A 22,870-nucleotide genomic window follows, 5' to 3' on the forward strand; every position below is an offset into this window, starting at 1 on the left:
GTAGAAGGCTTGGCAATGACAACGTGGGAAGCAATCAGGAGAAATCAAGGGCATTGCTTATGTCATAGGTTCCTCTACTAGCAAAGTGTTTGTTACATGAATCTCCTATGCAATTCCAAGAACTGGGATCAAGCTGCAGAGAAGGACCAGCTAACTTCTTCTCCCGTCATGGCCTCTGAATTCTCCATTTGGAGGAGAAATGCCTGTTTGGCTGCAAATCTGACTCCTTGTTTGGCTGTGAGCATGCAGCTGTGACAAGATAACAGGCGAGTGAGGGTTTAATTCCATTAAAAGCCAGCCCCACCTTGCTTCCTGCCTATGGCTGATCTCCAGTGCCTAGAACAAGTGAGAAAAATCCTGAGATCCCAGAAATAAGCATCAAGTGGTGAGAGAAAATTGTTCTTGTCCTTTGCATATGACTAGCAGAGGGCCTAAGGCATAACATAAATACATTATAAATCCAGGACTAACCACATATACCAAAATACATACTAAAAAAGTAAATACTTAATTAAAAAAATAGTTTGTGATGTAAATGTTTGCCTGCCTCTGTCTTTTCTGAGACTGGAGTAAGGAGCTAAATGGGCTTGACTACTTATGATACAAAACTTAGGATAATACAAAATACTTGCTAAACCAGAACCTAGAGACATATTGACAGGCAAGGCTGACAGTGGGACTAGTACCTCATCTCAGTTGCTGATAGAGGGCTTTATTTTTTTAATTATCTATCAGAATATGAGAAATGTAATCCTAGTTTGATATGGACTTGGAATCCTAATTTGATATGGATTCACAATTGTCATTATAAAATACTGAGAGTTAAAATGGGCCATTCTTCCAAAAAGAAGGACTACTGATTTCTTCCAACAGTTTGTCGGGTTCTGGCAAACTCTTTCACCAAAGATAGATGAAAGAGGAAGCACAGGATGAGCGTACCAAAAATATGCTTTGCTTCAGCTAGCTCTATTCACAGATTGATGGTATCACTGTTTGTTTTTGGTTGGGTTTTTTTAAGCCTGAGCAAACATTTACGAGGGGGCGGAAGGTACAGATGAGTATAATGCTAAAAAGAATAGAGCATGAGGGACGGGGGATGAGATTATAGGCATGTTGTGTGGGGGCCAGGATTAGGACAGATGGTGTCAATCGTCGTGAGAAGGAAGCAGCACAGGTGAGCTGGGAGCTTGTGCCATAAAAGGACAAAGGAAGGTATGAGGTGTGATACACAGGAGAGGTTAAGATACAAGTTTGATAACCCAGAATTATCTTACAGCTTTTCCTGTACTGATACTTTTTTCTTCTTCATCTCAGCCACGTTAAGACTGAAGGAGCTTTTCACAACCAGCACCGTTTCTGACAGTTCTGCTGGTTGGGGCCATTGCTGCTGTAGCTGGGAAACCACTAGACAGTCAACTCTAAGTTCACTTGTTTTTCAGTTGTGCAGACAGTGCTTCTTGTGAACGTCAATTGGCACAGCTAGTGCTATCAGCGCTTGGTATTGTAGACTTGACTATACGGTTTTTTAATCTTTTGTTGCAATTTTGTTGTTGATGTGCACTGGTTACCTTTTGTTAATCTTTTTTTTTTCACACCTTGGAGGCAGCAGCAGAAGAAACTGCTCTGTTGTGCTGGGAGAATTGATCCAGATGTAGCAGTTAATTAAATGAAATATTCTGAGATGGTACCAACCTGAATGATAGCTTTGCAGCGTGGCTTTTGATGTTGGATTGGATGTGTTTTCTTTCTGAGATGATGTTGACTGAGAAAGAAAATAAGTGCCCCAGCAATGTGGATATTTTCCACCTTGTCATGCTGTGTCGAGAGCTCATCTCACCATGACAAGGCTTATTAGATTAGTCAGTATTCCATTTCTCTTGATTTCCTCTGTCTGCTCCCATTCTGATACTTTGAAGGTTGGATGGATGCTCATGAAGTTGTTCTAATGTAATTTGTACACAGGAAGGAATTACTGGGAAAAGATGTCTCTTAAAAACTGTCCACTTTCACTTGGTGATAAGATGCACTGTTTCTGTGACAGGAAAATACTCATGTCACCAGAACATAGATTTTTAAGGAATTTCTTCCTCTCTTTGGATAGGGATGAGGAAGAATCACTGTAGTTGTAGTTTGTAGCCTTCTGTTTCCTTACCAAGCTGCCACCAGCCCTGAGGAGCACCTCCCTCTAGAGCCACCTGATGAAATTCCAGCTTGGCCCAAGCGAGTCCCCTGGGCCCTGTCCTGTCCCAGCCCAACCTGTCTTCACAGAGCTCTGCATCTTCTTGCCTCAATCCGTCCTCTTGCTTCCCTATGGATGTCCCTATGGATGTCCCTTGCAGTCCCTATGGATGCTTCAAGCTGGCTTGCCAGGAGAAGTTTCTGAAATGCAAAATGGTGCCTGGAATATTAGGCTCTGATTCTATTAATGGCAAATAAAATAAGCAAGGATAACAAATAAAATTAGCCCACTTAGGGAGGTGAAACAGAAGCAGCAAATAAAACCAAGTCTGCGAGAACTGGGTGTAGTTTTCTTAGGTAATGTCTCAGATTTGAAAAAAATAAAGTGATAGCTAATGCCAAAACTAATTTAAAAAAAAAAAATTGCTTTAGCCAATATGGTTCAGACCTGTAAAGCTAAATTTTTATTGTAAAAAGATTTTCAGACTTGTCTCAGTACACATTTGCAGCTATTTACATATCTTTGATTAACGTTTTAAAGCAGATTCCTTAGCGTCTTTTTTAGTTAATTTGAGCTTTAATTTGTATTTTTAGACTACTTTTCTCAACTATTCATTTTTAGCCTTGTTTGTACACCCAGCTGTTCTGGGATTTAATATTCATCTTTCTCAGATGGTTGCCTTTTCTCTGTAGGAGTATAGACACGCTTTATAAATTGATTTTTAAGTATGATAATCTGATGGATCGGATTGGAGCGGGACTAAAGGAACGCGTTACAAAAGCATCCACTTTTAACCTTTGGGTTTGGCGAAGTCCTGATGATATCTGCATTGTTGACATGCAGGATTCTTTAAGTTTTTCCACATCAAATTTCTGAAGAAACATTAATATTTGACCTTTCAAGGCAGATTGGGTGGATGTTGTGATGTTTGTTTGCTAATATCAAACCAGTGTTTCCCATCCACTGCCTAAGGTGGTGGTACTGAAGATGTGTGTTGATACAAAGATGTTGCTGCAGCATTTTCATGAAAATCCATGTATCTTTTTTTTCGTGACTATCCTGCATATCTGTTTGGATTAAGGAGTAGGTTTTTCTCAGAAAATGGTGGTGGTGGAAGGCAACTTTGCTGTGCTGCTGTGTGTGGGAGTGCGGCTGTGTGCAGAGCGCTGCTCAAAGCGCGTTGCTCGCTGGGGATAACTGGCTGCACACCAAGCTGTGGCCAGGAGAAGCACAAAGCACCGTGTGGGCAGAGCGTGTGATCTTTTATTAGCACTTCCATTGTAATTCTGCGTTTTCATCTATCAGTTAACACTGGTTCCATCATTAACTGCTTAAATGTCTAGTTTGAATCATTTTCGGTGAGGGAGAATATGATTTTTCAAATCGTGTTTTGATATGTGTACTTAATTTTCTGGTTGCAAATTACATCTGTAAGACTGCAGAGCACTAAAAATATGCTCCAAAACATTGAGTGGCTTCCTATCCTTTCCTAGAATGAATTGAAAGTAAGAGAAATAGTAAAATTCTTAAGTGTTGAATCGCGATTAGAAAGCTGAAGAACATGTAAATATTTTCCTCGGGTTTCTGGAGTCAGATTGTTTTGAATAGTACAGTTAGGTTGGGTCTCACGAAAGAAATTACTTATAAGTGGAACTCAGAAGTTCTGCAGTGTGACTAATCACATTGCTATTGATTGAGTTTGTAGGGATCGTATGAACTGGGTTAGGAAAGTTGCAGTTCAATTTTGATTCACAGAAGGTAACTAAGAATATGAAATTATTCTTCCTGTGGTGCAGGTAATGACATGTTAAAGTTTTTAGGGCTTTTGTGCTTTGATGATCATTTAAAAACCTGTTTAAAAATAAAGCACAAAATAAAAAGCAATTCTCTGCACATTTTTTCTGTCCAAATGGTTATGTTGACTTGAGGCTTTGTTTTTGTTACACTTACAAATTCACATAAGTTATGTGAAAATGTTGCTGTGATTTATTGGTTTGCACTCTTGACGTGAAAGTCACTGATTGAAAATATTAACATTGTAACTAGAAGTACGCATGGATTGTTTAATAATGATATACTGTCATTGGGTTTTATGGCTTGTTTGCTCTGAAATGATGGCGGTTAGACTGTGATTGCTGCATCTTTCTTTGATCCTGGTGTAAGTACCCAATGACTTTACCAAGGTTGCATAAATGCAGATTTGAGTACTTTTTGCCTACATTCACATGCTGTTTGGCTTTGCTCTTTTAGATCTGTTTTTTCAAGTGTGGATTCTCCAGCCAAGGTCAGCTCCATGGAAAAGAAACTTCTTCTCAAGAGCAAAGAACTCCAAGACGCCCAGGACAAGTGTCACAAGGTATTTATTTATGCAATTGGCCATCTCCATTGCTCCAGGAATCTGCAACCGCTCTGTGTCCAGGGATCTGTCAGATGCTGCTGATCTTCCAGACTCGTGGTGGGCAAAGTGCTTTTCCTTCACTGAGGTGGCTTCCTCTCCAGTACAAAGGGAGATGAATTTAGGCCACGCTGTTGCTCTAGATACTTTTATCTTAACAAGAAGCGGCTCTGGATTTTAAACAGTCCTTTTCTCAGCGTGACACAGACGACTGCTTCTTCCTGCAGGCCGTGCCTCTTCATCATACGCACAGTTGCAGCAGCACTGTTCTGAGGTTCTCTTCCTAACTCGTCAGCTTCTACTTACATAACTGTTGTCACGTCACTGGTTATGGTGAACATCTTATAACAGTTGCCGTGCTCCAATAAAAGGAACCCGGTGGAGTCTTTTAAAACTTACTGTTTGAGACTTTTATGAGAGTTCGATTACTTGTCTCCCTGCTCTGTTCTGGATTTGACCATTTGCTCCTGACAAGGAGATGGGGGAAAACCATCTTCTGGTCCAGCATGGATTTGGGATAAGGTTAAAGTGACCCATCTCTGCAAGTCAGGTGAAAAATGATTGTGTCTTCTTTGCTAACTGGGGTTCGAAGAATGACTGAATATGAGCAAGCAGCTTGAATGAATGGGGTGACTTAGACTTACTACTTGTCCTTAAGAAGAACTGTGCATTCCTGGAGCAGAGACAATGGTATCGGAATTTAAACACCATTTGGAAAAATATAGCTAGAAGTCTCTTGGAGACATATTCCTTACAAACAGAGCTCTGAAAGTAGCAGTTAACAAAGCTTTTGAGGCCCCCTTTATAACCTCTTGATATTTATTGCAGATGGAGCAGGAAATGACGCGGTTGCACCGGAGAGTGTCAGAGGTGGAGGCTGTACTTAGCCAAAAGGAGGTGGAACTGAAAGCCTCTGAGACCCAGCGATCCCTCCTGGAGCAGGACCTGGCCACCTATATCACAGAATGCAGTGTGAGCCCTTACACCAGCCCTTTCAGCTCTGAAGGCCTCAAATCTGGTGGTCTTTGCCTTTCTCTTCCATCACGGTTTCAGTGGGGTACTTGATGGAGAGAAAATAATATGTGAGAGGGTCTCTGTTGAATATGGAGCCCTGAATTGTTTGCAGAGGCTTGCTTGATAGTTTCGTTCAAACTTTGTTTCTTGATCATGTGCTTATAACACACAGAAATAGTTACTGTCCTGGTCTTGCTGAAACTATTTGTGATGTTTGTCTTGGCTGTGCTAGAACATGCTTGGATTTGACTTCTTGCAGGTTTCTTAGCCAGAAGAGAATGGAGCCTAATCAGTACCTAGACAGAAGTCTACAAGGACAAATAAGGGGATTAGGAAACAATGGTGTTGCCTCCATCTGTGGTATTCTGGGTTCAGGCTGATCCAGTTCGTCAGCATCATGTCAGGGATGATGTTAGGACAGCTGCTATTTTTCAGATAGAATGTGAAGATGGGGCCCTAAAACTGTGTCTTCAAAGATCGTTTGGCATTTTTCATGGGAGCTGGAATGTCTGCCCAGTTGTCCTGGCAAGATTCCAGTGAGGATATTTTCATTACAGTTAATGGTCTCTGTATTTTCAGTTGGATATAATATTCTATTTCCTCTCTTGTCCCAAGAACAAAAATTCAGATGATTTCAGAGAATTGAAAAGCATTTCTGATGGGTTTGTTTGTTGGGAAGCCTATCTGGGGCCGAGTGATTTTCCTATGCCAGATGCTACTGGGTAAATAAATAAAATTCGGTGTGTATCTCTCTGTTGAAGAATAATACACAGTTGATAGCAGGACCACTGGTCTCTCAAAATCTGCAGGTAAGGTATGTGGTGAGATACTGAAGCAGTGCTTCTGTTCTTTGCAGAAGTTTATTGATGATTAAAGGATTTAACTCAACAGCAACAGGAAAAATGAATAGGCTTGTTAGTAACATGAAGTTGAAGGATTGTATCTAGGTTGTGAATTAATAGTGTTAGATAAAATATAGATAAATGCTGTCAATAATGGATGCCTTTTGTGATCTCTGTTTGGTTTTTGTCTCTAAAGCTGATGTGAGGAAGTAGAGATTTGAACTAAGATTTATATGTAGTAAACAGTTTGTAAAATGGGCTGCTTCCATCCAGATAGAAGGCACTGGCCATGAATTTCTTTGGGCTTCCATCATTGTTGCCTTGGTGGTTTTTTTTTTGGTTGTGTTTCTTTAAATGTTTTTTTGGCTGCCTCACTGCAATCAAGGAGGCATTTGTGTAGCTAAAGGTCTTTATCATCCAGCCATCTGAAAAACCAAAGACTATGTATTGAACATTTTGCTTTCTGCAGAGCTTAAAGCGAAGCCTGGAGCAGGCACGGATGGAGGTGTCGCAGGAAGATGATAAGGCACTACAGCTACTTCACGATATCAGAGAGCAAAGCCGAAAACTGCAAGAGATCAAAGAACAGGTATACCTGCTGCTTTGGCGAGCAAGAGTGGCCAGCTACAAATAGGCATTCTTGACATAATCTAGCTCTGTTGCCAGGCCTTTGTTTTATGTTGGTAGGCTGTGATGGCTCCAATCTCTGTGTTTTCGCATGGTTTCTTAAGCAAAATGGGAAGCAACAAAATATACTTTTGTGTATACTGCAAGTAAGCACAAGCTCCAGCCTTCAGGTTTTTCTTTTCCTGATCCTGAAAGTACTTTGTCTGTAAAACCAGCCTAGGAGAATGTCACAATGCTTTAGTAATACGCTACATTAGAAATGAACTATCCATTTTAAGTGGTCAAGCTGTACAAATTTCAAAGCGTGTTCCTGAATCTTCACCTGGGAGAGAACTGAGCTAGCCTTAATTTTGTGTTGCTTGGTTGTTTGGTTTTGTCTTCTTATCTGACCGTTTCAATGCTTAATGGTCTTTCCCAATAGAACCTGTGTTGCCTAAATGTTCTTTTCCTAATTTAATGTATTTGCAGAGTAGTTGTTCATAATATTTTTCACCAGAAGAATGTTGAAAAATCATTAATTCGTACAGTTGTTCATAAGGAAAAAAAATCAAAATTAATGAAAAGATGGTGACAAATGTGGACATTTTTAGGATTTAAAATCGTCTAAAGACAGAACCCATTCAGTTTTATGAAGTAATAGCAACATATTGTATTGAGAAAAAGAAATTGAAATTTGCTGTGATGTTCAAATAATTCCTTGCAGTTTTCCGTTGTTTTTCATCTTCAAAGCACTTGACAAACATTAAATGACTAATTTCATAGTGGTTGAGACAAGGAAGCCCAGAAACCTTGGTAAAAATTCTCTAGACATGAGCTGCGCTTATGTAAAAAGTAATGAAATGCAGAAACAACCCTCTGGATGTAGCAAGGCCTCCATAGGCTTCTACAGCATTCTTCTGGGTGGCTGTTTTATGTAATGCAAGGGATCTAGAGCTTATTACTCTGTGTTCTGGTACTTTGTTAGCAATGTTGCTTTAAATATTGAAATGTGGAACATTTGGTGATGATAAATATCAGTAGATTTTTAGGCAGTACAGGCATGTAACAGAGAAAAAATAACGCAAGTAATTTTTAATCAAATATTTTTATCCCAGAATCTTTATATTTGGCTCGTGAAGATTCACAGTGACATAAAAATGCTGCTTAAGTCAACAAATGAATCTCTAATATCCTGCAGACTTTAGTATCTCAGGTGGACTCGAAGGGGCAGCACTCTAGAGTTCATGAAGGCTGGGAGGCCTCCCATACCCCTGGGGTGAAGTCGGTGTGCTCAGCTCACTCTCTGAAATGCCTGCACACCAATGCCTGCAGCATGGGGAATAAGCAGGAGGAGTCAGAAACCTGTGTTAGGGCAGGAGATTATGACCTGGTGGCAATAACAAGATGGATGGATGATGGCAGAGCGGTGGACGTGATCTACCTTGACTTAAGGCATTTGACACGGTCCCCACAGCATCCTCACAGCTAAACCGAGGGAGTGCGGTCTGGATGACCGGGTAGTGAGGTGGACTGCGAACTGGCTGAAGGGAAGAAGCCAGAGAGTCGTGGTCAATGGGGTGGAGTCCAGCTGGAGGCCAGTATCTAGTGCAGTGCCTCAGGGGTCAGTACTGGGGCCTATATTATTCAATATTTTCATCAATTATTTGGACGAGGGAATAGAGTGCACTATCAGCAAGTTTGCTGATGACACCAAGCTGGGAGCAGTGGCTGACACGCCAGAAGGCTGTGCTGCCATCCAGAGACCTGGACAGGCTGGAGAGTAGGGTGGGGAAAAATTTAATGAAATATAACAAGGGCAAGTGTAGAGTCTTGCATCTGGGTAGGAACAACCCCAGGTTCCAGTATAAATTGGGGAATGACCTATTAGAGAGCAGTGTAGAGGAAAGGGACCTGGGGGTCCTGGTGGACAGCAGGGTGACCATGAGCCAGCACTGTGCCCTTGTGGCCAGGAAGCCAATGGTACCTGGGGTGGGTTAGAAGGGGGTGGTCAGTAGGTCAGAGAGGTTCTCCTGCCCCTCTACTCTGCCCTGGTGAGACCACATCTGGAATATTGTGTCCAGTTGTGGCCCCTCAGTTCCAGCAGGACAGGGAACTGCTGGAGAGAGTCCAGCGCAGGGCAACAAAGATGCTGAAGGGAGTGGAGCATCTCCCGTGTGAGGAAAGGCTGAGGGAGCTGGGGCTCTGGAGCTGGACAAGAGGAGACTGAGGGGTGACCTCATTAGTGTTTACAGATATATAAAGGGTGAGTGTCAGGAGGATGGAGCCAGGCTCTTCTCGGTGACAACCAATGATAGGACAAGGGGTAATGGGTTCAAAGTGGAACACAAGAGGTTCCACTTAAATTTGAGAAGGAAGTTCTTCTGACTGAGGGTGACAGACACTGGAACAGGCTGCCCAGGAGGGTTGTGGAGTCTCCTACTCTGGAGACATACAAACCCGCCTGGATGCCTTCCTGTGTAACCTCATCTGGGTGTTCCTGCTCCATGGGGGGATTGGACTGGATGAGCTTTCGAGGTCCCTTCCAATCCCTGACATTCTGTGATTCTGTGGTCTTCTGAGCTACCTGGGACACATTTGCAAGAACATGGCAACAAAATCTGCAGAGATGGTTTTGCTGACTCACAGCAGCAGGTAGATCTTGGTCATTAAAGACATGGATCGTTATTTTTTAAGTCAGAGGGAACTGGGAGGTGAGATGGAAGAGTCCCTTAGAGTTTTGCTGTTGAAAACTTGAAGCTTGAGAGGGAATGAGTAAAATTAGCAGCAAATTAGAATCTTCAAAAAAACCCAACAGTTAGGCATTTGGTGTTTTCAGGGCAAGACTGTAGGTTCAGCTTAACCCCAGGTATTTTTGGGGGTGGAGGGCTGTGTGTTTGTGTTCTTTTTTTTTTAATAAACCTCTGTTCTGGTTTTCGCTTGATGAAGACCCATACAAATGGGTGAACTAGCAACAAATCAGAATCTGTATTTTTTGAAAGGCCCACTCATTTGGATGCAGCTACCCTGAAATGTTTTGCTTCAAGTACATGCCCTGAGCTTTGCCTGTCCCTTAATATGCACTTAAGTACATCTTGATAGTTTTTAAACGGTGACCAGTGCGTGTGCAAGAGTTATATTGCCTTGAGTGATGTGGCCTGTTGCTCTGACCTGCCCATGAGATTTATTCAAAGATAGTCTTGCAATTGTGAAGAAATGAGAAAAATTGAAATATTGCTAATTATCTCTTCTTCTTCCTTCTTTTCTCCCTCCCCATTCTCCTCCCTTCCCAAACACTCATTTTCACAGTGGCAGCTGTAGTCATACATGTAATTCTCTGATCAAGTGCTTGCTGATATAAAGGAAATCTTAACAAATTATGATTTCTGAGCAGAGCTTGTATTCCTTCAAACCGTTCTGCCTTTTTTATTCACAACTGTGTTTGTTATAAAAAGGCTCTCATTCTTTCTAGCAAGAAAAGAAGGTCATTCACAGGGAGATTAACTGGAAGGAGTAGGTCCCCTGTCTGCCTTACAAACTGGAGAACCAATTTGGGGATTACAAACTGAAGAGCCATTCTGCCATGCTGCCCGTAACGGATAGTAAAGCAATCTGTTAATGACCCAGCTTCTTCACATGTCATGGAATCGTAGAATGGTTTGCTCGGAAGGACCTTAAAGATCATCTCATTCCAACCCCCTTGCCATGGGACACTTTTCACCAGCCCAGGTTGCTCAAAGCTCTGTCCAACCCGGCCTTGGACACTGCTGGGGATGGGGCATCCACAGCTTCTCTGGGCAGCCTGTGCCAGGGCCTCACCACCCTCGTGGGGAAGAATTTCTTCCTTATATCTAATCTGAATCTACTGTCTTTCAGTTTAAAGCCATCATCCCTTGTCCTGTCACTATCTGCCCTTTGTAAAAAGTTCCCCTCCAGCTTTCCTGTAGGTCCCCTTTAGGCACTGATCCCAGTCTCCCTGGAGCCTTCTCTTCGCCAGGCTGAACAAGCCCAGCTCTCCCAGCCTGTCCTCACAGCAGAGGTGCCTCATCCCTCTGACACCTTCGTGGCCTCCTCTGGGCTCGCTCCAACAGGGGGACATCTGCATAAGCTCCCCGTGTTGCTAGAGAATCACGGGCTGACATGAGGGTCAGTGTTCCTGCAATCAGTTGTCTAACTGAAGACAGCTGGCTGGCTGGAAGGAGTGATGACAAACCTGATTTTGTCATGAGACAGTTACTCTTTTGAATATGGGGGTAGTCAGGCGTATTGCAAGATATTAAAATGGAAAGAAAGATAAGATAAACTCCCCCACTGTCAGTCTTTCAGAATCTTTTTTGCCTAGCTCTTGATGTGCATGTTTTCGACTTGTTCTCAGCTTCATTATTTCTTTTTTTTTTTTTTTTTAGAGTAGCTTTATAAATATATACTTACAGGTCTTAGTAAATGCTAAATAAACAGCATGAAGTTCATTTTTTCCAGTAAAGATATGAGAGCAACCTCATGAGTTAGTCTCAGTTTGACTACTCGGTTTCATTGAGATAGTCACATCAAATGTTTTTTACTTCTTCACCTTTCCCATCCAAATGCCCTATCTTGTAGTGTCCCAAATGGGGAATCATTATTTCTGCCTATATAAGGAAATAGCTTTTATGGGCAATGTGAGTTTTACAGGTAGTTTCTAAGTTAATATTTGATTTTGAGTTGTTTCCTGTACAGAGCAATATGTTCCTTTTTAACTCTGTCAAGAGCAAAGAACCGCTGGCCGGCAGCCACTGCGCGCTTCCCCTCTGCTTCTCCTTCTTTCCTTTTACCTAAGCTGTGCAGATCTGGGCTAACTGTCATGGTATCAGCCTGAGAAAATATATCTTGGGGGAGCATCTGGGCGTCTAGTAGAGACATCAACTCAAAGGCACATTTCTGTTTCAGAAATTAGAAATGTAAGTAATTTTTATCATTTGTATGTAGATGTGTGTATGGCTGTGAAGCCAGCCTCCAAAAGTCTATGTATTGACTTTTATGAGGGATGGACTTGAAAATGGCAATACTCAAACCAGACCACTATGGATATGTTATTTTATTTATTTCTTATTGTTTTATCTTGTATTTTTCTTCCACATATTCTTAAATGTGCCTCTTGCCTGCAGTCAGCATTGTGGGATCCGCTACTCCAAGTATTTCCCCTGTTGCCTCTAAAATGTGATGCCTTTTCTTTCCCTTCCACCACAACTACAGGAGTATCAAGCTCAAGTAGAAGAAATGAGGTTGATGATGAACCAGTTAGAAGAGGATCTTATTTCAGCTCGCAGGCGTAGTGATCTTTATGAATCGGAGTTGAGAGAGTCCCGACTGGCAGCTGAAGAATTCAAACGTAAAGCTACTGAATGCCACAACAAATTGCAAAAGGTAGTTTAGGCTTCATGGGCGAGCGGACTGATTATTGAATTTCTAGTGCTGTTTTACACACACACACACAAGTGTTGTCTGAGTCCTCTAAAAATTAATGTGGTTTATACAAAACTAATACGAAGTGGTTTTCAATCATACACTTGAACTCATGTAATTTATACTTTGTGTAACTCTTGTGTTTAAATTGCATGAGGTGACTGGATAGAAGACCAGTGTACTACAACTTTTCCTGAGACTTTTATATATTTTCTATTTAAGTTACAGGTTAAAGATCAAGGAAAAAATGAAGCAGGAGACTTGTATTGCAAATTGGAGAAGGTGCGTGTTCACACTTCAATGTCCTGGAGTTTGCCTCCTGTGTCATTCATATTATGCACAGAAACCAAGAGTGTCTGTGGCTCGTCAATGGCATGTACAGCTTCACATCCCTCCCCGTTTTATTTTTTTAAAATACTTTTCTTGGTGGGATTCACTGTTCTTTCTGATTTGGTCTAAAGCTGTGTCTGGATATCCTGTTCTTAATGGATTGTATTCTGAAGCTAGGCAAAGACAGACCGGCCTGTGTTATCTGAGCTTGGAGTTAGGTTAGTGATACATAAGGGTTTTCTTTATGAATAAAGAATAGTAAATAAAAAGTGAAAGGAATTCTCAGCATTCTCACACTGAAAGATCTACTTGGTGAACAAAATATGAAATCAACCAGAAGTTAGTAAAATGGAAGTAGATTTGCCAAGAAGCATTTTGGTGTGTTGCAATATATAGGGAGAAATAAAGGTTTTTTTGGAAATGAATTAAAATATGGTATGGTAAGTATACTTATGGTATCATATGTTATCATAAGTAGAGAGTATTTTCTCCTTTTTGGTTTTACAACACTCTTTCCCCCCCATCTTCTTATTTAACTCTAGATCAATACAGAGCAGCAGGCCAAAATCCAGGAGCTGCAGGAAAAGCTGACAAAGGTAATGTCTGGGTGGTGAAAGTGAATTTTCCACATGATTTTCCAGTGGAACCTTAATGCAGAGGAGGGATGCACTTCGTTTTATCCTCAAAAATAGAATTAGTCATAGCATGGGGGATGATAAGGAAAAGGGGGTGGGAACTGGTATCTGAAGTCACTGGTGTTCTCAATATGCTTTCGGTTCTTAAGACATGTCAACAGTGTTTATTTTTACAAATGAAGCTGAGTCAGAACTGGAGTAGTGTACAGAAATTCAAATTTAAAAGGCCAGTTTGGGTATTCCCAATGCAATGCACTGGTCCCTTGCTTCTGAAGACAGGGTTCAGATGTTTTTAGCTCACTAGAAACATACGTGTTGGACTTGGTTTAATCTCCCAGTATACTCTCTTCCAATTGCAAAATCACTTTCCAGTTAATTGCTTGCAGTAAAAATGTTATATGATAAGGATTCACAACAGAATTGAAATACCTTAGCAACATAAGCTGAAAGAAGTACATAATATCTAATGTTTGCAGTTGTGGTCAGTCTGTCACTTAAGCCATTGTAAGAACAATAGGGGAGCTTCTCTTATTGGGATCTTTCAGCAGAAAAGAAAGGGGTTGTAATAATCCACTGGGAGAGCATTTCAAACCTGGCACCTGCTGAGGGATGGCTTTTTCAAGGTCTTGGGATCTAGAATGTAAATAGGAGGTCAAAACTATGTCAAATTGTACTTCTAATATCTTTAAAAGCTGTGTTTTACCACCCCCTCCCCTTTTTCCTTTCATTAGTTCCAATGAATTGACTGTAAGCCAACAGGTTATTCTCCCAACATTTTAGCAGGAGTATTTTGTGAGTTCTTTCCAAGAACTGGAGCTGAATTTGGGGATACATAGTACATAGAGACAGTTAGAAATTTCAGTACATAGAGACAGTTAGAAACTTGCAGTATGGCAAGACAAACATATAGACCCCTTGGATTTTCTTTTTTTTTTTTGGTGAAACAGAACAGAATTGTGTAACAGAAGTTAGAATTTGGGTTCTTCCACATGTTAATTGTGGGGCTACGGTGGGTCTTTGGATTCCCTGATGGAGCGCATGGGAACAGAAATTAGCCTTGAACATATTAAGGCCTACCCATGAGAAAGATGGGAGTAAAGGAGTATCTAGAGATGTTAAGGATGTACCCATGAGAGAGAAGGGAGTAAAAGAGTAACACTGATGATAGCAAAAATAGCCAATGAGATGTTACTGCTGTAACTTGTAACCAATAGTGAAGAGACACATGAATTGGTAAAACTGTATAAAAATGCACTTGTGGCAATAAATGACATCTACTACTTTCATCTTGGAAGAATTTTGTCTATGTCGTTTGTCCGTCTCAACCACGACACTTAATAGGTTGTCTTAATTGTAGACTGCTAGGCCAAAGTCCTGTAGCAATTTTATTCACAACGTTGGCCATCTTCAGGTTATGAACTTTCATACCAAGTTTTTACGCGTGTGTTTTTCTTACAATACCTTTTTTTTCCTCTTTGGACCTCCAGGCTGTGAAAGCTAGCTCAGAGGCAACTGAACTTCTTCAGAATATCCGCCAAGCAAAGGAGAGAGCTGAGAAGGAGTTAGAGAAACTGCAGAATCGGGAAGATTCTAACGAAAGCATGAAGAAGAAATTGCTTGAAGCGGAGGTGAGTGGAGAACGTCTATCTAGAGTAAATTAGTATTGGGATGTGTCTCAGTTTAGGAGCCCTTGTCTGGATGGCTGTGAACAGCTTGTATTCCTGTAGTAATTATTCATGGGAAAGTGATGCTAGGCATTAACACATTTTTAGTTAAAAACCATGTGTTTCTTTGAAGAAAACCACAAGACTTTTTATTTTCAGTGAGGAGTCCATAAGGATGTGTGGTTAGCATAAGGGATTTGAGGCATGATGAGGGTTTCAAATGTAAAAGATGACCATACATTGACTGCTTCTGCTGACTTTTTTCTGGAATGTGCTCGTTGCTTTGTGGTAATGCGGAGCTGGTTCACCTAAATGGCAGTTCATGATTGCTCTGCAGGAGCGGCGCCATTCTCTGGAGAATCAAGTGAAGAGGTTAGAGACCGTGGAACGAAGAGAAAACCGTCTAAAGGAAGATATTCAAACTAAATCTCAACAGATTCAACAGATGGCAGAAAAAATTCTGGTGAGCAGAGGTGAAAATGAAAGATAAAGGGGAAGAGCTTGTAAGAAAGGGCTAGGAAAGGAACAGAAGACATAGAATTGCATTGAATAAGGTGGAAACTGTTGAATAAAGGGATTTGTTTCTTGTACCAGTCATCCTGGAGAAAGCTTAAGTGCTCAAATTCACTTTTAGTTGCAACTTAACTCCTGTACCTTTAGTCTTAGTACTACTTTAAAATTCTAGTCGTCTCAGTGGGAGCACTTTTAAGTCAACTTAGTAATATTTAAGTTAATTACCTAACGATAGTTTCAGAAGTAAAGCATTCTTGGGACAGGATGCTTCAACAATAAACACATTGGTATCTAGCTTTTAAACTAAATTGCAAAGGAATTTAGAGGTTAGATCTACTTGAAATGCTTACATTTTGAAGCAGCGTGAAATTAGTCATCTAAACTGTTCATCTCCAAAGATAATATTTGTCAGGAATCCATTTTCACCCACATAACTTCTCTGTTGGCAGTTTCTTGTTTCTATCCTTCTTAAACCTATTAAATCTTTATAGTGAACTAGTACGTCACTCAACAGTGAACCAAGCAGAGAGTGTTTCTGATACTTCCTTGGGACAGGAAGTGTAATTTTATTGTTGAATAATCAAATTAATGTAGTGTTGCTCAAGAGTTCTCTCTATGTTGCCCATATGACAAAGGTAATAGCTGCAAAGGTAGCCTTTAGCATCAGAATGCCTGAGTGCTCTCCAGAAAAGGTAGAATCAGTTCTTTAGTAGTGTTGTTTCTTCGAAATTGTTTTGATGACATGACTGCATGGTAAGTGCGAGACTGGTTTTGCTGGGCACAGAGCCAGCTTTATGTTTAGAAATAGTGTTAAACTTCACATTGTTTCATAAGCCTCTTGTGTATATTTGGGGATTGTTCCTTGGCTTTGATTACTTTCTCTGTGGAGGAAAAACTGGAAGGGAGTGCAGAAATATCGGCTAATTGTTTTACACCATGGGACATGTTTAGCTCTTCTTATAGATAGTTTCCATGGAGTTCTGACAGAATGTTGGAGAGACACGAAAGTATTTTATAAAGAAGTCAAACAGGTGTTTAAGAAATAATCCTACAGCCTCTTTGCTGGTTCCTTGCAGCTCTGATCTGGGAGCACAGGGTTATAATTTTCTTTTTTTCTCCATTTCTACCCTGTTTGTTCCCTCAAGTTGATCTATTCGTACGCTTTTGACTTTTCCTGGAATAGAAAGGTGAAAGGGAGCTGAAGATACAGAATTGCATTGAATAAGGTGGAAGTTGTTGAATAAAGACATTGGTTTCATGCATACCCATCAGTACCTGAGAAGTAGCTGCTGATCTGCCTGTAGAGAATTGAATAAGAAGTGAGAAACAAGGTAGAGAAGATACTTGTTACTGCTTGAACGTGTAGATCATTGCTATGAGGCTAATAAAGTTATCGCTACACAGAGAATAGTAAGTGAGAACTGGGATGGTAAGAGATTACCTTTTTGAGCCCACACTGGCTGTTAAGTGCCACTGCAGAAACCGGTGAAGCTTCTGCTACAAGATGAGCAGTCTGATGCTGGTAGCTTTGAAGCTACTCCTGATCTGATTGTCTGATTCTCTGCCAGGACCTGAAACGTGTGGGCTTCTGGGGGAGGTAAGTTGTCCCTCTTGTTGCTGGGAGACATGTTTCAATTGCAGAAAGCAGCAATCTCCATTCTGTGCAGAAGTGTCGGGTGCTCGGCACTGTAGATGACCTACTTTTGGTGAACCTCCTCTTTGATTCGCACTTCTGGAAAAAGCGGCCTATTGCAGTTACTGGAACAAAAAATCTTTGTATGTTTTCAAGATGAGGACGATCAGAAAAGAGAATATGAAAAAAGCTAAAGTAGAAATATCGGGATGTTTTTCTGTGCTATGCAGTAACAAAGGCAGAAAGGAGACCTGGGTGCACCCCAAAACCTGAACTTGTCTGTGCAAAAGTCAACCCAAAGGTAGAGAACGGCAGACCTGGATCTGCCTCTTGTTCTAAGGAAATTGTTGGTATGGCAAATATGTCAATAAATGAGCATAAAGTTCTAAACTCAGCTCTTGCGAGATAGCCTGTGAAAGGTGATTGTAGGTATACCCTGAATAAATAGTCAGACAGCAAAAATAGCCAACTTATGAAATACAGAATTATTTAAGTCCTTGAAGTGCATGGCTCAAACTATCCAACGTGAAGTACAGAGGTTAAAAATATTCTGGTATGTTCTACCATACATATTGCATCCTGCACTGTTCATTTCCCCAGCAATTTATAAATAGTTATTCTGACAACATTCATCTGAGGAATATGGCAGAGTGAAATGTATTCCCAGTCTATGAATGTAGAATGAAAAGAATAGACAGCAGTGCCCCATTATTGAGGTCTTCTGTGAGAAAACAAATGAGAGACCTTGTCGAAAATAGATCTGCACTTCCTGTGATGCCACTGCAGCTCTGAAGTGTTTATAACTGCTTGTTTTCACAAAACGACCTTGGCCCATCTTTGGGAATATTTTACTGGGAAATGGAGATTCTTACAGTGGAAGTATTAATAGAAATCTTTGTCTTTAACAGTATATCTGCTGTACAGTAGATGGGCCAGCAGCAATATGCAAAGCTTAAAACGGATAATGTACAGCTCTCCTAATGGCTTTTTACTACGACAGCCCTGGTCTTGGGATTTTTATAGTGTGAAGGCGTAAAAACAATGAATGGATGTTTGGTACCTATGTAACACATAAACACAGCACCTGCTACTTCTTTGTGTCTGAATATGAATCTCTGCTGTTTTTTAGGAGCTGGAAGAAAAGCATCGTGAGGCTCAGATCGCAGCACAACACCTGGAGCTGCAGCTGAAACAGAAGGAACAATTCTATGAGGAAAAACTCAAAGTAAAAATATCTTCTTATCTTCCTACCAGCTTTTGTGGGTAGAGTGAGTTCAGGGAAAACCAGTTGCCTTTAGACTCTGAATCCTTTGTTTTTTGGGTTACCTTCTTGCTTACCCCTACTGAAATGTTTAGAGAGCTCAGTGGAATTGGAATAATTTTCTCTTCTAGTCCATACCATTGTACCTGGTCTGTCTTTAGCACTGCGTTTAAACAGGTGGCAGCTGAAGTCAGAACTATAGGAAGGCAGTTTTTGATTGTAATTTGACTATTGCTGACTAGATAATCCTTACTGCTATTGTGTCTCACATCCTGAAAAAGCTTTCAGTTCCTGCTGCTGATATTCTAAGAGTATTCACAGAGCCTACCTGCGAGTTTTAAATTCAGCAAATACTAGAGAGTTTCTGAAATTCCATCTTCTTGGAGCTGTAACATCTGCCAAGGAGCCACAGAAGCCACCCACTTTGGTTTTGTCTTTTCCAGGGTAGCATAAGACTTTAACAAACAGAAATAGAATCATAGACACCATCTAAAATTAGGAAAAACAAACTGGAAAACAGGAGTGTGTGCACTGGCTGAGGATTTTTCTGAAGAACCTGCAGTATGTCAGCCAGGAAATGCATTTTGTAACAATCTTTGTTTCTACTGAGCGTGATCTGTTTTCAGCAACCTCTATCTGGTATGTTTACCTAGGACTTGAATTCTACATTTAAACGTGACAGGATATAGTACTTGAGGGGAGAGAAGGAATTTCTACGAGAGAAATATGAAACAAAAAAAGAGAAATAAGAACATTTCCTGGCAGACCAGAGTATGTGGTAATCAGTAGTGAGAGCAATAGGAAGCAGGAAGATCAGAGATAGATGCTGGGAAAGGAGAAGTGGTGACATTGAAAACTGGAGAAGAGGAAAGGGATTGGAAAAAGAATTAAAAGAAAAAGAGAACCAGCGTGTTACGGGGGGACATGTGATACAGGGTTTAGGAGGAGGAATCGGGAAGCTGGTGACAGAGGTTCAAAGGTGTGAAAGAGGACATGGGATGTTGTAACTGGAACAGTAAAAAATATCCTGTGGTGTCCAGACTTCGTGCCTTTGAAAACTTGTCTTTGAAGGAAATGACTTTCAGTTTAGCAACCGACTTAGAGCTCTGGACATGCACACATAACATGCATTTAAAAAAAAAGTATTAACATTAAATGTAATAACAGTTTAGTTCTGTTCCAAATGACAGGTATTCATGCCACAAAAAGAAATCTTTTACTTAATTGTTTCTCTTGGTGTCTCTGACTTGAATTCATGGGGTCTCATGCATACATTTACAAATTACTTCTGAGCCATGTTGGTAGGGCAGCCAAGGCACGTGCACTTCCGTACTCCCTCCGCTATACAGATTGGGGTCTAGAGTTTTTCTGTTTCCTGTTGCATTTGTCTGGAATATTTCTTCAACAGAGTTTATATGACTTAAAATAGTAATTAAAAAAATCTACGGTATCTCGATGTTTTTCTAAAATTCCATCGTTAAATTCAATCTGCAGAGGTAACTGAGAGTGTTCTGTTTTGGAGTTTTCTCTTCAGTGGATTTAATGCAATTGCATCTTGGGTTTAATTTTGCTTGAGATATGATCAATTGCTTAAAAAAAGTTCTATCTTTCTTGATGATTTTCTCTCTGCTTGCCCTTTGCCCAGTGAAACAGATATAATTTAGACAAAAGAAATGTCTTCATTTAGGTGTTGGAAAATCAGATGAAGAAAGATCTTGCAGATAAGGAAGCACTTGAGAATATGCTCAGAAGACATGAAGAAGAAGCACGTGAGAAGTGTAAAGTCCTGGCTGAACAGAAGGCGGTACGTAGAGTTGAATTGGAAATCAAAGCATTTTAAGAGTAGCTTTCTGAGACTCTGATTTCAAGCAAGATAATCTTGTTGGAGGCTTTGTAGTTCTGCTGAGCTCTTTTGAAGGAAGTTCACTGATTAATACTGATTTTAAAAGACGTGTTTTTTTAATTCAAGGTTTCGTCTTCTTAAAAATAGCCAGGTAGCTCGTGGTGTACCCCTCATTTTGTGCATTGATAATATAATGGCTGCTTTCTCCTAATATAAAAGCAGTAGGAAGCAGCTGTAAATAGCTCCAGTAATTGTGTCTGTGATGCTCTTTTGGCTGTTTGATTGGTTTTCTTCTTTTTGTTTCTAGAAAAAGTTCAGACTTTTTTAAAACAGTGTTTGTATAATTCCTTCTATTGTGCAGTCTCAAAGGCACATTGCTCTGTTTCAGATGATCAATGCCATGGATTCGAAGATTAGATCACTGGAGCAGAGAATAGTGGAATTGTCTGAGGCAAATAAACTGGCAGCAAATAGCAGCCTCTTTACCCAGAGGAACATGTAAGTACAGCGACTGCTGTCACACTGGTCACTGCTAAACAGTTCTCAGCAAGATCTGTTCTCTTAATGTAAAAGTGGCTCTTTTTTGCAGGCCTGCTGTGCTCCCTGCTTGTTTTTCGGTGATGCAAAAATATGCTTGTTCTTCACATAGTTGTGGTTCACTGCAGATTCTGTGTTTCCTCAAACATGACTAGGAAAATTGGTTTGTATTACAATGTTTGCTTTGGAGCCTTTCCTAAGGCTCGTGCTTTGTGCAGGTTTACCCAACATATTAAATGAGTACTAATGATTTTAAAGTCTAAAATACCTCTGGAGAAGCATATTTTCCTTTTTTGAACACATGTATTGCTAATAGATTTATATTTTCTTTGGTCTTGGTGGCAGTTACATGACGCTGAAATTGAAATCATTAAACAACTTTCTTTCACAAACATCCCATTCTGCCCTGATGAACGCAAGTAAGAAAAGCAGACTTTTAAGCCTAGAGTTTTTCTGCATGTTTTTGAACTGCCAATTGCAAGAGTGAGATGTTCTGTTACTGAAATAGGCAGGAGTAACGTGAAGCAGGAGATATTCCAGCTCAGTTTCAGAATTCTGCTTCAATTCATTTGGGTTTTTGTCCTGGCCCAGTTAGCACTTGCATCTCTCTCTCTTGCCTTCTCGTATTCAGCCTCTCGTTCTCATCAATGGTCGGTGTAATAGTTCAGTGTTTTTGGAGTATACTACAGGTCAAGACCTAATGGCATCTTGAATCGCTGTGTAATCAGCAATTCTTCTTGTGGTGAATTTCTATTTATTAAACACAGAGGAAATCTTCTATGTCAGCTCTCTTTGTATGCCATAGCATTATTTTACTTTGGATTTTTGCTGAGATTCCTTAAAATTATGTTCTTCCTTCATAAATGAAGGCATTCAACTTCAAGTATAGGAAAAAGCACAGAATGTTTGATATGACCTGCAAGGTGGGGCTGAGGTAGTATATGCTGAGTTCAGAGAGTCATCAGCTCTGGCTGTCTGCAGAAGGGTTGTCAGTGTCCATCAGCTGCTGGGTGTGATGTCGGGCAGAGTGTGTGGGAAGCGCTTGGGTAGATTCATCTATAATATTGAATAGAATCAAGCAAAGATGAATTTTGGCAAAGAGTTGCTTGGTTTTTTTTTTTTTTTCCTTTTCAGTGGTGATTATGCCTCCAAATATGTAATGGCTCCAATTTTTGTTGTGTTTCAAATATCGGGCAAATCATTGTAGCCTAAGCAGCTGAAAATATTCACAGAAATAACTGAGAAATTTAATTGCGTTGCTTTATGCTCCAGATGACCTCCAGTTAATCACCCGGGGAGTTTGTTGAGGCAGCAAAAGCTGTAATTTACATTCAGTCTGAAATAAAACAGGAGTATTGCCGCAACATGTCCCTGGGAAGCATAGGCAAGGTCTAGGTCACAGGCATTGGTGCTGAACGGAGTTGGTGCATCCTCTGGGATCCGGGCACTTGACTGGAGGTCCAGAGGAAACAAGAAAAAATATAGTAATGTTTTAACATATGACTTAGACGAGATTATTGAGAGACGTTGTCAAGTAATGCAATTTTGCAGGGTTGGTAGAAGATAGTACGGAATTAACAACATTGTAAGAGAAGATTGCTTTGTTATGCATGCAGATAGCTAACGAATTTGTGCTTATTTTGTGAATTGTGGTGGTGAAAATGTATAAATCTGTTGTTGGACTGTATTTTGAATCCACAACAGCGCCAGCTAATCTGAGCGTGTTTGAAGAGGAGAAGTAGTGATTAAACCCTTTGGAGGAGAAGGGAACTCTGCAGCTTTTATTCCGTCTGTAGCTGAGGAAACTAATGATTATGAGGTTCCTGAGAAGATAGCCCAGTAAACAGTAGGAAGTGAAATAACACCTTTTGACAGTTCTGGCTGGCAATAATCTGTAGAGGTAAATTAAAAAAAGAGAAAAGGTGAAAGGGTGGTTTTGTGTGCAACGCATAGAAATGTGAGTCAGAAGACTTAAGTTC

General features: G+C 40.5%; 1 protein-coding gene across 10 annotated transcripts in view; it reads left to right on the plus strand.

The window, feature by feature from the left end:
- Nucleotides 1–22,870, plus strand: part of CIT (citron rho-interacting serine/threonine kinase) — a 75,454-nt gene that overhangs the window by 21,631 nt on the left and 30,953 nt on the right. For 7 of the 10 annotated variants that reach the window (XM_065033762.1, XM_065033764.1, XM_065033766.1 and 4 more), the window contains 11 exons: nucleotides 4,430–4,535; nucleotides 5,403–5,546; nucleotides 6,900–7,019; nucleotides 12,266–12,436; nucleotides 12,698–12,757; nucleotides 13,348–13,401; nucleotides 14,928–15,068; nucleotides 15,442–15,567; nucleotides 18,380–18,475; nucleotides 20,199–20,315; nucleotides 20,743–20,852. In XM_065033762.1, coding sequence (XP_064889834.1) covers nucleotides 4,430–4,535; nucleotides 5,403–5,546; nucleotides 6,900–7,019; nucleotides 12,266–12,436; nucleotides 12,698–12,757; nucleotides 13,348–13,401; nucleotides 14,928–15,068; nucleotides 15,442–15,567; nucleotides 18,380–18,475; nucleotides 20,199–20,315; nucleotides 20,743–20,852 — 1,245 coding nt within the window. The remainder of the gene's footprint in view (nucleotides 1–4,429; nucleotides 4,536–5,402; nucleotides 5,547–6,899; nucleotides 7,020–12,265; nucleotides 12,437–12,697; nucleotides 12,758–13,347; nucleotides 13,402–14,927; nucleotides 15,069–15,441; nucleotides 15,568–18,379; nucleotides 18,476–20,198; nucleotides 20,316–20,742; nucleotides 20,853–22,870) is intronic. The other 3 variants (XM_065033763.1, XM_065033765.1, XM_065033770.1) reach the window with 1 other exon arrangement.

Source organism: Columba livia, chromosome 17, assembly GCF_036013475.1.
Source record: "Columba livia isolate bColLiv1 breed racing homer chromosome 17, bColLiv1.pat.W.v2, whole genome shotgun sequence".
NCBI classification, from domain to species: domain Eukaryota; kingdom Metazoa; phylum Chordata; class Aves; order Columbiformes; family Columbidae; genus Columba; species Columba livia.